At 48.4% G+C, this 16,022-nt stretch overlaps 1 protein-coding gene across 3 annotated transcripts; it reads right to left on the bottom strand.

Moving 5' to 3' along the window:
• Positions 1-10,326: 10,326 nt before the first annotated feature.
• ING1 (inhibitor of growth family member 1) lies at positions 10,327-16,022 on the bottom strand. 3 transcript variants are annotated; one of them, XM_042868379.1, is made up of 2 exons: positions 15,353-16,022; positions 10,327-11,486 (listed from the first exon to the last, which is right to left on the bottom strand). In XM_042868379.1, exons 1-2 carry the CDS (start codon positions 15,492-15,494, stop codon positions 10,783-10,785), a joined length of 846 nt encoding a protein of 281 aa, XP_042724313.1. In that variant the 5' UTR covers positions 15,495-16,022; the 3' UTR covers positions 10,327-10,782. The 3 variants fall into 3 exon arrangements, with proteins under 3 accessions (XP_042724313.1, XP_042724316.1, XP_042724315.1); XM_042868382.1 differs by lacking the exon at positions 15,353-16,022 and adding an exon at positions 14,975-14,996; XM_042868381.1 differs by lacking the exon at positions 15,353-16,022 and adding an exon at positions 13,035-13,685.

The raw sequence follows: 16,022 nt of genomic DNA on the forward strand, positions 1-16,022 counted from the left end.
GGATATATTATGTTATATGTGACCACTTCCTAGGGGACACTGGGCTGGATGGCATTATCTGATTTACTCACTGGGAATTGTGAACATATTCTGTCACATTCTTCCATGTCACTGTTCATTTCAAAACACCCTGAACTAGTGGCACTAGGAAGAGTAATTACTGTTCTGTGTTTCCAGGTGTGTTACATCAGTCTTAATAATTAGATGCTTGATTTAAGATTAGCATATTGTGAAACATACTTGTATTAAGATATCATTTGCAGCAAATGAGCTGTCAAGCGTGACAACACTTCTCCCCACAGTGTTGGAAGGCCAATCTTTTTTCTTCTCCAAGAAGGCTTGCTATATCACCATCTTCACCACCACAGCACATTTTGGGTGGTCCCCTGTGCAGCCAGGAGTTGGATGTGATTTTCCTTATGGGTTCCTTCCAGTTTGGGAAATTCTGTGATTCTGTGATTCAGCACTGAAGTTTTCTGACATTGTTGAAGGGTTGCATAAGGAAATGTGTAGGCTGAATGGAACAGATAGTAATGGGATGAGTAAAATCGGATAGAATGACTCTTCTTATAAAAAGGGATATGCCAGTGCCTGCATAGGTTTAACTTGGATTAAAAATAAAATAGCTGGGTTGGTCTCTCTTTTCAATGGGATCCCCAAGCACAAAGTTATTTTACTCGTAAGAATAAGTACATTTCAAAGATGGAGAACAGATTACTTGCTCTTTCTGTTTGGAGGAGAGTTTTCTATTTGCATGACTGAACTCGCAGCATCTACAGAAGCCTGCTGATCCAAAGGTGCGACAGTTTTGCATGGAGAGAGATGAGTACCTGCAAAAAGCAGAGAGCTGAACTGGAGGCTCACACACAGCTGAGCCAGCAGAGCTACTCACAGCTGGTCCTGGCTGCTGGTCATGCTGGCCTACTGCTGGCCTTGCATAGCCAGTGCAAGGGCCCTCTCCTGTGCCCATTTACCTCCTGAAAGGCTCTCAGAGGAGCCCAGCATGTGGTGTAGCCAGCAGAGGTGATGGAAGGAGATGGGGAGGGAGCTGGCCCTGCCTGGCAGCAACTGGCTGTTATGCTGGCTCATGCCATCACATGAAACCTTACCCTAAGACAGCTGCAAGAGGAGAAACAGCACAGATGGGAACCTGGAAAGAAAAAGGCAAAGCAGCTCCTTCTGCCTTAGTATGACTTTTCTGATGTGGCAGTGGCAGTAGGAAGCCAGCTCTGGTGGGAGGAGAGCAGGAAGAACAGCAGCACCATGCATTGGGTTGAGCACAGAACAGATGAAGCAGCAGAGTAACGGCCCACGTGACATCTCTAGCAGTGTATCTTTTCAAGAAGAAGCCTCTTAAATGGAGAAGGAAGTGCAAACAAGTCCTCTGGGCTACCAGACAACTCAGGAAAACAGCTCACAGTATATCACAAGAGTTCTGGGGCAGGTTCCCAGCTGCTCTGCAGGAAGTAACATTGCATAGGAACAAGTTTTGGTAGCAAGGGGTGCCTTGAAGGTGCCCAAGGAAGAGTCACCTTTTACCTCACTAAGTCATGTTTTTCATGGGAAGAGAGAAACAGGGCTCTCAAAGTAGCCTTTGACAAACTGCTTCACATCAGAAAGAGAACTACTTTACAGTTTCTTTTAAGCAAAACAAGTTAAGCCTGTCTCTCTCCTTATCCCACCTGGGAGGTGAGTGAGGAGCTGCTTGGAGCTGAGCACTGGAAAAGGTGATGAAGAGAGTTTAACTCTTGTTTAAAAGCACCTGTGCTGAGTACATAGAACAGCAGTACATAGTACAACAGCATAGAATTCACCAGGGCTGGCCAGTGACACTGTTAAAGTTGGGTTAAGGCACATAACCTCGGTCAGATCCAGAAATTCCTGACAATTTGAGGCACAGTGATTCTCCACTGACTTCTTACACATTCACCCTCGGTCCCCATCCTCCTGGTGTTTTTTCATCTGATATTGATCAATTTAAGATATATAAAGCAAATAATTGTATTTAATAGCCCTGGTTGCGAGCTCCTAAAATGTCAGAATGTGAATCTACAATGTTACCTTCCCATGAACAATTTAAGATGTCTGTATGCAATAGAACAGTGAGGGTAATTTTCAGCTGGAAGGGATCAATCTAACGGTGTATTCTAGATCTCTGCACATTACAGAGATGGTTTTCCTCTGAGTAAATTCCAATTTATATACAGGGAGCTCTGAAAAATCTCAGCACTTTTTCTCCACGGCTCATTTAGAACGTTTTCCTTAATCCTGGAGAGAGCCTTTATAACATGACCCAGGGCTTGCACACCTATCACTTACAGCCAAGTGCTGTTGTCTTGGCACGTGGGCCTGGAGCTCCTCCAGTGCCAAAGGCCTCAGTGTATGGAAAATTCACCAGGTGTGGCTGGCACTAGAACAACAAAAAGCAGCCTGACAGATGGGGCTGATGGGGGAAAAAAACACTTTTAACTGGATTTGTCTGAATGCAGCCTGCCTCAACAAAGATTATTATCGCTAAATAGGCAGAGCCACTAACAGTTCTCACATTTGGAAACACGGTTTCTCAACGAGAGGGGAAATTAAATGGGACTCCATCAGAGAGCTTCAGATAAACAGAAAAGAGGGCAGTCCGAAAACCAGCAAGTTATCATCAGAGAATAAATTAGTAGATTAGGTAACTTTATTATCTATTAATAGAACATTAATAGGTGTTACACAGCTCTGTAGTTTGCATTTCCTCTAGAAGTCTCTGATGTACCCTTAAGGACCTGGCTTTCCTCCTGCTTTCAGCTCTGTTTTCACGTGGGAGATGAGGGTCTGCAACTACCAAACCCTTCCAGCCACCAGAGCTCCCCAGGAGATGCTGAAACACATAAAGAAGGACGTGGGGGTCTTGTTGGCTGCAGTCCCTGTGGGAGGTGACAGTCTGGCTGAGCTGTCATGGGGGTTTATAGAATTGTAGGGTCACAGAATATCCTGAGTTGGAAGAACCCCACAGGGATCATCGAGTCCAACTCCTGGTTCAACTCAGAACCACCCAACATTCAGACTGCGCCTGAGAGCAGTATCCAAACATTTCTTGAACTCTGGCACTGGGTTCTGTGCCCACAGCCCTGTGCATCCCGCTCCATGCCCACCGCCCTGTGCTGCAGCCCCTTTCCCTAACCCCAGCTCCTCTCCCCTGACAGCTCCATGCCATTCCCTCGGGCCCTGTCGCTGTCACACAGAGCAGGCACTGCATCTAGTTAGTGCTTAAAGACGACATGAATGCTCAGCCCAGGATTTTAAAGCATGGCAGGATGCTTGAGCACAGCAAACTTAAGAGCAAACCATGGAGAGGAGGTACAAGATGGATCTGGTGATCAGGCACAGCTAAGGCCCTGGTGGCTGTGGCACAGTTGTTGGCACTCTCTAGCAACTTGGAGCCACCCTGGCAACAGGGAGACACCTGAGGCAGCCCAGAGCTTTAGTCTTGTGCTGCTTGGTCTGGTAGCTCCAAGAGCTGTGGTTGTGCACATACTATCTATCCTGTGACCATGGGGATGGAGGTCTTCTCACACAGTTCTTCTCTACATCATCCTGCTAAAACTGAGAAGTGTGTTAAAAAGAGCTATCTTGAGTGGATTGTACATTTTTATAACCCACTGTTGACAGGACCCTCTGTAGAGATGTGAAGACAACCTTAGTGGAAGTGAGAATCAGGCTGCTTCAACAGCAGCAAGCGGCAATCAGTATTCACTTTACAGCCACGGGCTCCTGGGGTGTCTGGGCTCAAACACTGAACGCCTGCCCATTGCTGCTACCACAGAAAGCAGGGGATTGAAAAAAAAAAAAGAAAAAAAAGCTGCTGATTACAGGTAATGCTGGGAGAAATTGGTTGAAATTCTGCACAGCTCAGCCTGAGGGATTCTACCAGCAGTGCTTGCTTCAAGTGATCCCACACAAAATCACTGCACGCTTTCAGACCAGGCACCCAGCTTTGAACAAGGTTTCAGGCAGTGACTTTCTTTCTCCAACTGGATGAAGGAACAAAGCCATAAACAGGCAGAGGAGAAAATTACTGCTCTGGCAATAGCCTCTCATGTAACTAAGCTGGTGGGAAGAAGTGAGGCAAAAAAAAATCTACCTGTAGTCGGAGATAACAGCTGCCAATAAAAGCTTCAGGCTTCTTTCATTTCAAGGCCCAGGACATCGAGTCTGCATACTGAGAATAATGATACGGAATTGCAGAATGATGTGGGTTGGAAGAACTTGAAGAATGACCTGGTCCAACCCTCCTACCATGTGCAGGGACATATTTCAGCATATCTGGCTGCACAGAACCCCATCCAACCTGGCCTTGAATGCTTTCAGCAGTGGGGCATCTGAGTAAATAATTTCTTCCTCCTGTCTAAACCTGTCCTCTTTTAGTGGTATGACCCCTTGTCACACCACACATGCTCTGGTATGGTCCCTCCCCATCTTACCTGTGGGCCCCCTTTATGCGTCAGAAAGTCTCCCTGAAGCCTCCTTTTCTCCCAGCTGCAGAATCCCACTTCTCTCAGCCTCTTCATAGCAGAGGTGCTCCAGCCATATGATCATCTTCATGGCCCTCCCCTGTACCTTTCCCAATAGCTCTACGTCCTTCATGTGCTTGGGGAACTTGCTCCATGAGTTTCCAAGGCAGTAAATTGTGGCTGACCCACATGTAGTTCCCCAGATTGTCCTAATGGATTTTCAAAAATATTATTGTATGTTACAACCTGTTCCAAACCGTGCTACATACAAGCAGTTATCTGCATACCTGGCATAGTCCATGTACAGCCGTTCAACCTCTGTCCTATGGTCACCTTCTTGATCATCCCAGTTCACCTAAAATTTGAGGGGCAGGATGATAACTGCCTATATCCCTGTGAAGGGCAATTCCCTTCAGATGTCTGCCTGCTGGGAATCCCAGTTCTTTGCACCTGTTGGAAAAACCAAGACCCGCTCCTGAAAACCTCTCCGGGTCCCAGCAACAATGATCAAGAAAAAGTGGCTCTGTAGTTCCTGTCATTGCCTACTCCTGAAAATAAGTATAGAATCTTTCAATCCTCAGTGTGAAAAAAAATATTATTGGTTTTCTCACGGAAATTAATATTCATGGTGTTTTTTGGAGGAACTCACATAGCTTTGGTTTCACAGTGGGTTGAAGTCGAATGTAATTTCATCTGCTTCTGCTCTGACACAGTGAATGCATCCCTGCCTTGCCTCCGGCTTATGAAGACAAGGTTCTACAGCTTCCCTGGACACCTCTGCAGACATGGATGGTATCACCCAGTCAGCAACACGTCCTGTAAAATACAATCTGTAGGTGATATGACACCTTGGCAATCCACCTGTAGCAGTTCTTCAACACAGTCCTGCACGGCATGCCATAGTTCTGGTTTTACAGGGTGTTGCTGCTGTCTCTGCTGATAATAGCCTCCAGACCTTTCATCAAAACCAGAAGTGCAGAAGTCTCATGTATTTTGTATTTATCTTTTCAGGAAATGTGATGTTCTGTTTCTTTTGAACCTATTTAGCTGTAACTTCTTTAAGTATTTTATGGCCCAGAAAGGATTACTTCTAATACATAAGTCCAGCTGTTTACTTTGCTGTTGTGCTCCATCTTCCACCCCTCACAAGGCCCTCTCTTCCCTTGGTAAAGGTTTCTTTGCGTTGATTCCCAAGGCTCAGCACAACAGAGTTCTCATGACATCTTCTGTATCTCAAGATATATAAACGTGTTTGAGTACGTGTGACAAAGACTGAGAGTAGTATCAGTAACTCCAGTTTAAAATATACTGCTTTTGCTTTCTTGAAGCTGTCTGGAGTCCAAGCAAAAGAGGTTCAGCAGATAAAAAGCTGAGACAAATTACAAAATAAATCAAATCCTGATAGAGCGTGGAAATCTCTGCATCTAAGCAATCAAATTTCTGTCCTGTAGTGACAGTATGCCAAAAATGATATCACTGTGATCAAAGTTTTTAAGTAATTGTGACCATAGATTAGAATGGATTAAAGTTCAAGGTGTGCTACATTCATTTCCTTCCAATGGCCATGTCCTTGGGGGGCACCTACAAACCAAAGCATTAGAACTCAGGGGACCTTTCTGAAACAGTTACTCATTATCTTTTAGATGTTGAATAAAATCACCTTGCGGAACATGCACCTAACAACTCATCTTTCACTGATACGGCTCTCAATAAATTGTCTGCTCCCACAGTTATAAGACTGAGGAAGTTATTATGAGAACAGAGCATTTTATTTCAGATGAGACCATGCAAATCTCAAGGAGGGTGGAGGCCAGCAGAAGGAGAAAGTCCCCTGATGTACATCTAATAATTAACACAGCAGAACATTCTTTCCCATACGCAGGTAAATCACTTACACACAGTTCCCTTGGGTTTCTCACCCTTATCTCCAAGGGTAGATGGAGATTTTTTTTTATTTTATTTTATTTTTTTGCAAGTTTGATTTTTATTTTGGAAAAAAAAAAATTGAATCAGTAAAGTGTATGATGTGGAGTGCAGGATGTATAGCACTGGAGGGACAACAGTCAGTGAAACTGCATTAATTCTCCCACAAAGTGAGAGCGCAAGAGATGACTCCATCTGTCTCCACCAAGTTCTACACTTGAAAGATCCAAGTTTATTTTAAGCATATATATGTGTTTACATCTGCTGAGTTAGCAGCCCCTAGATGTGTTATTTGGGCCCTACCAGCCAAATGCTGCTGTCTTTGTATCATAATCCCTTTCCCAAAGCAGAAGTGAAGAGCGGAGGTTCAGGCCCAGCTCGTCCAGCACCCCTGTGGAGAGCATCTCACCAGTATGAAGCCAGCGGTATCTGCATCTCCTGCAGCTCCACGGGTCTCCTGCAAGCCTTCTGCCCCAGCTGATGGCAGCATATGAAGGCTGAATTATTAAAGTCAGTTGTTGAAAATTAAAAGCAACATCTCTTCCAGCAGTGCTTCGGTAAGGCCTGTAAAGCTGCCTATAGGGTGACCATGGTCATGGGCTGAAGGAGCAACGTGACACCCACCAAAAAGCAGAAGCCCTCCTGCTCTGGCCGCTGATCCAGCTCCTCTGGTTCCAATGGGCTTGTCAGCTCTTTTTGAATACCACCACCAATGAACGCTTACCAGGAAATCTAGCCACTCTGAGCTGATGAGAAAACCTCAGACCTGCCTCTCAGCACTTCACAGAGATGCTTCGTCTCTATTGTGCCATTCCTTTTGCTTGCTAGATCTAGGACTTCAGTAGTACCTGGGAAAATAAACTAAGAAGCCATGTGTAGTGCTATGAGCTCACTTTGTTTCCATGTTGCGCTGAGTGCAGGAAATTCTTAACTCTTTTGGACCATGGCCAGCACAAGGAGCATTATTTCTAGAGACTGAATAGGCTATGAAGCAAGTAAGTGTCCTGTATGTAGGCTGGATGTGGCTCTGGGCAGCTTGGTCTAGTGACTGGTGACCATGCACACAGCAGGGGGGTTGAAACTTGATCATCTTTGAGGTCCTTTTCAACCCAGGCCATTCTATGAGTCTACGTTTCTAAGTCTAACTCAAGCAACAGAATGGATCCCAGTAATAATCACATTTGCTTTGAAACACTCCTGCTACTGTGAACTTTCTCATATCACAAACCATTCACAATATTTTGACAATTCTAAAAGATTAAGTAAAAATACTCTATGAAAAGTTAGACTAGTGGAGCAGTCCAATTCAATTGTATTCATTCTGTATGAAGACACAGTTAATAAGCAGCTGTGCTCAATCAGTAAGAAACCTATTTAAACCTAATGATATGCACGGCCAGGGTTGGTGCTGCTTAATGGAGACAGTGCTTAACTGGGAGGCTTTCAGGTGACAGAACGGTTGGAAGTGACACGTTGCTCTGCCTCATGTTTCAGCCTGACGGAGTCTATATCTGTCCCACTAGGAGCATTCTGCAGCTGGCACTGTGCATGAAGTGCACCCTTGCTGCCTGCCTTCACCTTCCAGCTGTGCCTTCAGCACCAGCCCTCCCGCAGAACAAATCTGCTCCTCGAGGATGGAGACAACTCAAGTGTGAGGTCTGCTGCCATCTCCCTCTGCTGAAGTGTTGAAGTTGGGATTTTCATTAGTCAGAAGGATTTTATCACCAGCTCAAATGTTCAGTAACACTATCTGGGCTTCCCTGAGACATCTATCCAGAGCAGCAGTGGGTACAGCTGCATGAATGCTTTCAGCAAGAAGTTCAAAAAGTTTAGGATTCCTATTGCTATGACTTCTCCTTCAACAAACAGCTGCTGTATTTTATATATTAGAAATGAATGCTGTAATACTGGTAGCTGAGGCAGAAGCCTCAGCTCAGTTCCTAGAAGCGAGTGTCCCTCCTATTTGAGCCTTCTGCTGGCAGTCACAGTGAGAAATGCTCACTGAGAGCAGCCCCTGAATTAAACTACAGTAAGGAACTGTGCTCACAGATTGAAACCAGACCTCCAAATGGTACAGCGTGGGTCCTGTCAGCTATCACGATCAAGGTTGTGGATGCCCCATCTCTGGAGGCATTCAAGGCCAGGCTGGATGGCTCTGGGCAGCCTGGTCTGGGGGTTGGACTCTGCACATAGCAGGGGGGTTGAAACTGGATGATCATCATGGTCCTTTTCAACCCAGGCCGTTCTATGATTCTATTATTATGGTTCTATGAATGCAGCCTTTAATAAGGTCAGTCGTGTAGATGGAAAATGAGAAGGTTATCAGCAGATAACAGCAATCGTAAAGTGCATTGGAAACAGGAGATGGGCTGAGTGGTCGTTTGATCAGTGCAAAGGTGGCTGGGTCTGAGGGCCTGTAGTGTCCTGAACCACGTATGTGTGCACACACCCCTAGTGTACCTAGTGAGAAATACAACATAACTTCTGCTCATCACTGCGAGTCTGCCTGCCAGCTGGGGAGTATCCATGAGATGAACCTCTCATGGTGGTACCTTTCCTGAACATCTTCAGAAAACACTCGGCCTCATCGAATGCTTTATGTCTGCCTGCATCCAAAACTCTTTCTCCTGCTTCCAATAGGAAGCTCAGCTCAAGTACATAAGGGAAAAAAAACCATTACTTTAGCATTATGGTCTCAACATCCAGGAAGCAAAACAATTACGGATTTTAAGAAATCACCGTGTTCCCAAAATGCCAACCCCAGTCTCTCACACTCTTACACAGCTGCATTCTGACCCGGTAGATGTCGCAGCCTCTCTGTCCGCGTTTTGCTGCCGCTGCCTTTCCACCGTCGGCCCCTTCTGCACTTACAGCCAAGGCCCGCAGGGGGACGAAGAGCCGAGATCCTGCAGAGGAAGCGGCGTGACAGCAAAGCTGCGGCACAGACCAGGGCACCCATCCCACAGCGTCGCACCTTTATTACAGCTGATGGATTTTCACGGGACGTGAACGTGAGAAATAAAAACACCTTCTCTGGCGCAGCTGCAACGCTATTCTGAAAACGCTGTAATGCAAAAGAACTTTCTGCCAATAACACAAGCATGGCATAATTTACATCCACCGTGTAAAGGCATGAAAACAACTGAGCAAGACCAGCTCTGTGCAATTGATTTTCAGATAAATGGCCAGGTCTGGGAGCGACTGCAAGCACAAGAAAGAGTAGCTGAGCAGAAGGTTAAGCGCTGCTTTGACTCTCCAATGCTCTTGTTAGTCTGTAAGGATTGATTATCAGAACTGTAATTTGGTTACCACTACAACAGTTTCAGGTTTCCTAGCAGCAGCTTTGCTGGAGCTGCGAAGGTTAAAGACAAATTATGCTTTTTTTTTTAATAAACTCTTCAAATGATCGTTAAACACGATTGCTAAGAAGCAAACTGTCAAAGTTGTTTCATTTATTTCTTAATATCACAGCTGTACAATTTTCATACATAACAGCAGGAAATGCACATTGGTTACACAATGGCATTTGGCTGCACTTCCAAGTATAATACATTAAGTGCAATTCCACTTAAAAATGTACATTTATACAACTTAAACAAATTAAGGATTGCTACACTACTATCGGTGACAGTATAAAGCTTCATTTATGTTAAGTCATTACTAAACCACTTCCTGGTTAAATATAAAACATATTCAATCATTTTAAAATTGTTCTCGTGGTATTCGGCCAGAATATAAAATATCTGCCGTGTAAAATTGAACCACTGGCTTTTCTTTTCAATAATCCCCTAAGCCTATTAAAATGTTTGCTGTCGAACTGTTATACTGGCACTTCGTAGCAGGAACCAAATTGTACCCTCCTTCAGTTTGACCTTGCACTGCTCATCACCGAAAGAAATGACATGTGTAATATACTGCAGCTTTATTCAGATACAACCAGAGGGCTCAACTATTTTAACAATTCTGCTCAAATGTTAAGTAACATTCTTCCATACGGAAAAAGAAATTACATTTCAGAAATATTCGCCGTCAACATTGTAATGGTTGCTGTGCTACAAGCACTGGGAGAAAAAAAAAAAAGTTATGTATTCATTTATCTTTTAAGACCCACCTGGATATTTAGTTTGAACTCTTATAACTTCACTTTTGGAATACATTGGTCCACAGACCATATTCTTGTTACAGCTTACCAAGTGAAAAACAAAACTGCTTTTATTGCCGTCCCTGTAACAGGAATGGTTCAGTTTTAAGCCTCCTTTAAAAATATACATTTTACAATCCTTTCACCTCAACAAAGGTGACACTGACAATAAATACACTGGTTTGGTGGTTTTCTTTTTCTTTTCCACGAAAAGTCTAGAAACTACCTGTTGTAGGCCCTTTCTTTTTTTGATTTCTCCAACGCCTTGTCCATAGTTTTCTCATTTTCTCCTCTACATTTGGGGCAGTACCACTTGCCCTTCGGTTTGTGATTGAGTCCCACACACGAAAAGTGAAACCACTCAATGGGGCACTCATCATTATCGCATCCTATCATTTCTCCATAAGAGACTTGGTTGCATAAGCAGTATGTTGGCTCGTTAGGATCAATGGGAAGGTCTGGGGGAGAAGCTTCCCGCTCCGCTTTAGCCTTGGATCGTTTCTTCTTCTTGGACGTTTTTGCTTTCTTCTCCTTTGGAGTTCCTGAAGTGATGTCATCGTGGTCATGATTATTTGAAGCATTTTCTCGATTCTCATTATTTCTTTGCCTCCTTGACCTCTTGTTGTTGGGCTTCTCAGATTGAGCGATTGTCTCATTCTTTGACTTATCCTGGCTGGCTTTCCCACTGTTTCCAGTGGTGTCATTAGTCTCTTGGCAAGTCTCAAACAGTTCCACGTGGCTGTCCACTTGCCTGGATCTGTTCTCGACCAGCTCTACCATTTGACTGACGATTTGGATCTTCTCATCTCCCAGCTCCTGACTCCGAATCAATGCCCTCTGAATGCAGTGCAGCATTCTTCTCTTCTGCACAGCGTCATTTTCTCGTTTGAACTTTTCATAGTAGTCATCCAAGTCCTTCAGAATCTCTGCAAAGAAAAAATAAAACCAGTAAGGATCTCAGATAAAGAATATGATGAAACAAAGCCTTCTTGTATTTTTCCTCCCATTCAGCAACACCATTTCTAAAACACACAGCTGATCAGCTGAGAGCAGCCCTGCAGAGAAGGACCTGAGGGGTCCTGATGGATGAAAAACTTAACATGAGCCTGCAGTGTGCTCTTGCAGCTTGGAAAACAAATGGTATCCTGGGCTCCATCAGAAGAGGGGTGGCCAGCAGAGACAGGGAGGTGATTGTCCTTCTCTACTCTGCTCTTGTGAGGCCCCATCTGGAGTACTGTGTCCAGGTCTGGAGCCTCAGTACAAGAAAGACAGAGAGCTGCTGGAGAGGGTCCAGAGGAGAGCCACAAAGATGATCAGAGGACTGGAGCACCTCCCCTACGAAGACAGGCTGAGGGAGCTGGGCTTGTTCAGCCTGGAGAAAAGAAGGCTGCAGGGTGACCTCCTTGCAGCCTTTCAGTACCTAAAGGGAGCCTACAAACAGGAGGGGAATCAACTCTTTGAAAGGGCTGATAACTGCAGGACAACGGGAAATGGTTTCAAGTTGAGGGAGGGAAGATTTAGGTTGGATGCTATGGAGAAATTCTTTACAGAGAGAGTGGTGAGGTGCTGGAACAGGCTGCCCAGAGAGGCTGTGGATGCCCCGTCCCTGGAGGTGTTCAAGACCAGATTGGATGGGGCCCGGGGCAGTCTGGTTAAATGGGGAGGTTGGTGGCCCTGCATGTGGCAGGGGGACTGGAGCTTCATGATCCTTGAGGTCCCTTCCAACCTGGGCCATTCTGTGATTCTGTGATCAGTGATGAATTCCCTGAAGCTGAAATCTGCCCAAGGACTCATGACTCCATTGGACTGCTTTTGTCCAGTAGGTCCCTCAGGAAGAGAATGCAAGTGCCGAGTTAAGGAAAAAAAGAAAAAAAAGATGAAACAACCTAGTGCATTTTGACAATTCTTTTCTTTAAGCTCATCAATAATTTAAGAAAATAATAATAATGACAGAAAGTATAGCAACAAAAATTCTGACATCAACTGCTGAATTGAAGGGGGAGGTAACACAATACCTCCTAGGACATTTTCTGTATAATGACATATGTTTGTAGCGAGTGACTGAGAGTGGAACAGAGAGAAAGCATAAACCAGCACAGAAGTTAACCCACGAGTTACTTAATAATTGCTATCTCACTTGACAGTTGATGCAGAAGAACTCCAAATGCACCGAGCAAGGCATTCAGTTACAGCAAGCGCCATCCAATACTGCTCTGTTACTGCTGAGCATATGAGGCCAATTAGATGCTGATAATGACACAACAACTACAATAACCAAGTAGTCTAGGTTGTTTCAGCCCTGTGTATTCTGCAAAACACCCATAACTTACTTTTCTAAACACAGAAACATATTTTTCACTAAATATTTACTGTAAGAAAAGAGACAAGAGTTAGGAGATAATTGTGACAATTTCTAGGGTATATCTACAAACTTGCTTTAAGCAGAGCTTTTGGAGTTCTGCTGTGGTACTCACACACACTCAGCCATCCTAACTCACGAGGACTTGGCTTCACAGACACCTCTGTCATCGTTCTGCTCACAGCTTTCCTTTTTCCCAGGTGAGTCCATTGTGGCTTAGATGAGCAAGATGCACACAAATACGGAATCTCACCCCAGCTCACTGCGTGGAAATTATCAACCCATACACAAACGTCTTTGCTAAAGCTGTATAGAATTATTTCCTAAAGTGTTTTGTTGTTGTTGGGGGTGGTGTTTTAGTTTAAGAGATCTCGATGCTGTCCATTTCTGCGCTGACATTGCCGTTTTGCCACCCCTGGACACTTGAAGAAATCCATTCCGAAGACACATGCTGACACGTGAAGCACACACAGGCTTTATACGGCCCTGTTAGTCACCGGCATGACTAGCACCGGCATCTCACGCTGTTACCAGCTACCTCCAACAAGGAGCTTAGCTCTCACTACTCCAGCTAACGCTCCGCCCCTCCCGAGCTCAACAAGTCAGGACGTGCAGCACTCTGCAAGCGGCGGAACCAAGCAGCACTAATTCCCAGCGGCTGCAGCTCCCCCAACGCGTCCGTTCCCAGCGCCGGAGCCGCAGAGGCACCCCGGGATGCACGGCAGCGCCGTCCGCGCCCCGGATGTGACGGAGCAGCTATTGTTCTCCGGCAGGAAACCGGCGGCGGTTCCCCGGTTCGCAGCACAACAGCCGGAGCAGAGGAAGCGGGGTAGGAGGGGCCCGGAGAGGAGCGGAGGCGGCCCTCCCGCCATTCCACCTATCAGAGAGGGCGACGAGGAAAGCCCGCCCCTACTGTCGCCCCGCGCCCAATTGAAAGCCGGAAGAATCAAAGAGTAAAAAAAGCACAGAGCCAATCACAGCGCGCGGAGCTACCTCGCGCCCGCCCCTCCAGAGCTGCCGCGCCACTCACGAACGGGAGGAGGCGGGTCCAGCCGCTTCCCCCCTCCCGCGACGCCGCCGGCCTCCGGACGCCCAAGGTTGGCCTGCCCGCTGCTGGCGCTGCAGCCAATGGCAGCCCAGAGGCCGGGGCAGGTCGAGATATTCAAATCAACGCCACAGAAAAGTTGCTTCTCGAAACGTCACGCGGGGGCGGGGCGAAAGGCGGGACGACCCGCCCCGCGGCCAAATCAGGGAGAGGAGGCGAGCCGCGGACGGCCCGTGGGGAAGGCGCCCACCAATCAGCACGCCCGAGGGCGGGGCGAGCGGCGCTATGCTAACGAGGGATGGTTATAAAAGCCACACCGACGCCAAATCCCCACCACAGCGCGGAGGCACCCGCTGGTCGTACGGTTTCGGAGCGCGCCACAACCGCGCCGATCGCCTTGCCCCGCCACTGCCGTCTCCCCACCCGCTGCCCAGCCCCCGCGGAAGTTTCCCCCGTCCCCTTCCCTCCCGTGGGGCCGCCTGGCGATATGCCCACCGAGCACCGCAGGGCTCGCTCCCCGCCTTCCCGGGAGCCTCGAGCAGCGGGGCACAAGGGCTGAGCGAGTGGGGTGCTCCCCACCCCGCGCCCTGGCTGTCAGCGCTGCCGGCTACGGCCTCCCCTCCCCCTTCCCTTCCCGAACGCACACCGGCGAGCGAGTGACAAAGCTACCCCCAGCTCAGCCCGGCCCGACCCGGCCCTGCCCTCCCTCCGCCCGTGGGGCAGAGGCGCAGCGTGCCCCAAGGGAAGGAGAGGGGTACCCCGGCGCTGAGCACATCCCTGAGCGGGGCCGGCCCCCCCCGTACCAACACACACACACCCAAACACCCGCAAACACACCCCGCACCCGCCGGTCTCAGCCCCCCCCGCCCCGCTCAGCGGGGCCGCCTCACCGGGCGCAGCGAAGAAAGCACACCCTGCCCCCCGCTCTGCTTAACCCCCCTCCGCTCTCTCCCGCCCGCCCCCCCACGACCAGCCTCTCTCCCCTAGTCCAGCCATCATGAATACTGTACATTCCTCTATGTTGTGCCGTAATCTCTCCCTCGCCGTCCGCGCGGCACTTTCCTCCGTAGCCCCGAAGCCTCCCCCCGACGCCCCGCGGCGGCGGAGGGCCCCCCTTTGTGCCCCGCACGCCCCGTTCCCTGCCCCCGCCTTCTCGGCCGGCGATTCGCACGGCGAAGCGGAGTCCTCGCTCCGTACGAGGAGCCGGGGACCTTTTGTTCCGCCCCGTGACAAGAGGCAGCGCTGCGGCTCGGCCCCCCGGCACACGGCTGCCATCCCCGCGGCGCGGGGGGCACGAACAGCCGAGCCCCGGCTGCGGGGAGAAGAAAGGCAGAGACAGCCCTCCCCCAGCTCCGCACCGCACACACGCACGCAGAGAGAGCGCTTACCTTGGTATTTGGCGTCGATTTCCCTCATCAAGGAGACATTTCTCTGCAGATCGAAGGGCAGAGACTCGATGGAGTCCAGATAATCCTCCACGTAGTTCACGAGGTGCAGCTGCTCTCCGTTTGCAGGACTCAACATTTTCATCCGGCAAAGAGGAGAGGAAAAAAAAAAAAAAAAAAAAAAAAAAGGGAAAAAAAAAAACCCTCCTCCTCCTTCCCCACGCCTCTCTCCGCCGCCGTCCGTGCCCCGTTCCCCCGGCAGCTACATGGGAGCCCGCTGCCAGGCACAGCCGAGCTCGCAGCCCCCTCCGGTCCCTACAGCCCGAGCAGCTGACTGAATGGCTGTCGCGGTGGGGAACTCACGGAGGAGGTGGTAGGAACAATCAGCGGGATTTGTGCGTGCGGAGGGAGGGGGGGAGGAGGAGAAGGAGGAGGAGGGAGGGGGCTCGGGCCAGCCCCTCCGAAACAAGCCGCCAGCAGAATGTGCCCCGCCGGGCGCTGTCAGAGCCGGCCCGGCCCGGCCCCCGTTCCGCCGCCCGAACGCAGCCTCCCCGCCGCCGCACGCCGTGCTCGATCCAACGTGGAGGAGCCGAATCCCAGTTTCAAACACTTGGGAAACACTCAGCCCCGCCACGAACAGCGCATGCGCGGCCCTCCCCGCGCTGTGTACACA

Source organism: Lagopus leucura, unplaced genomic scaffold, assembly GCF_019238085.1.
Source record: "Lagopus leucura isolate 7727_CA_CO unplaced genomic scaffold, USGS_WTPT01 Super-Scaffold_100001, whole genome shotgun sequence".
In the NCBI taxonomy this organism is placed as follows: Eukaryota; Metazoa; Chordata; class Aves; order Galliformes; family Phasianidae; genus Lagopus; species Lagopus leucura.

Excerpts from the sequence above, each read along its gene's own strand:
- ING1 (XM_042868379.1), bottom strand. The coding sequence starts at position 15,494 with ATGAAAATGTTGAGTCCTGCAAACGGAGAGCAGCTGCACCTCGTGAAC. Across the intron at positions 11,487-15,352 it reads AATCGACGCCAAATACCAAG|AGATTCTGAAGGACTTGGAT; the intron begins GTAAGCGCTCTC and ends TTTTCTTTGCAG.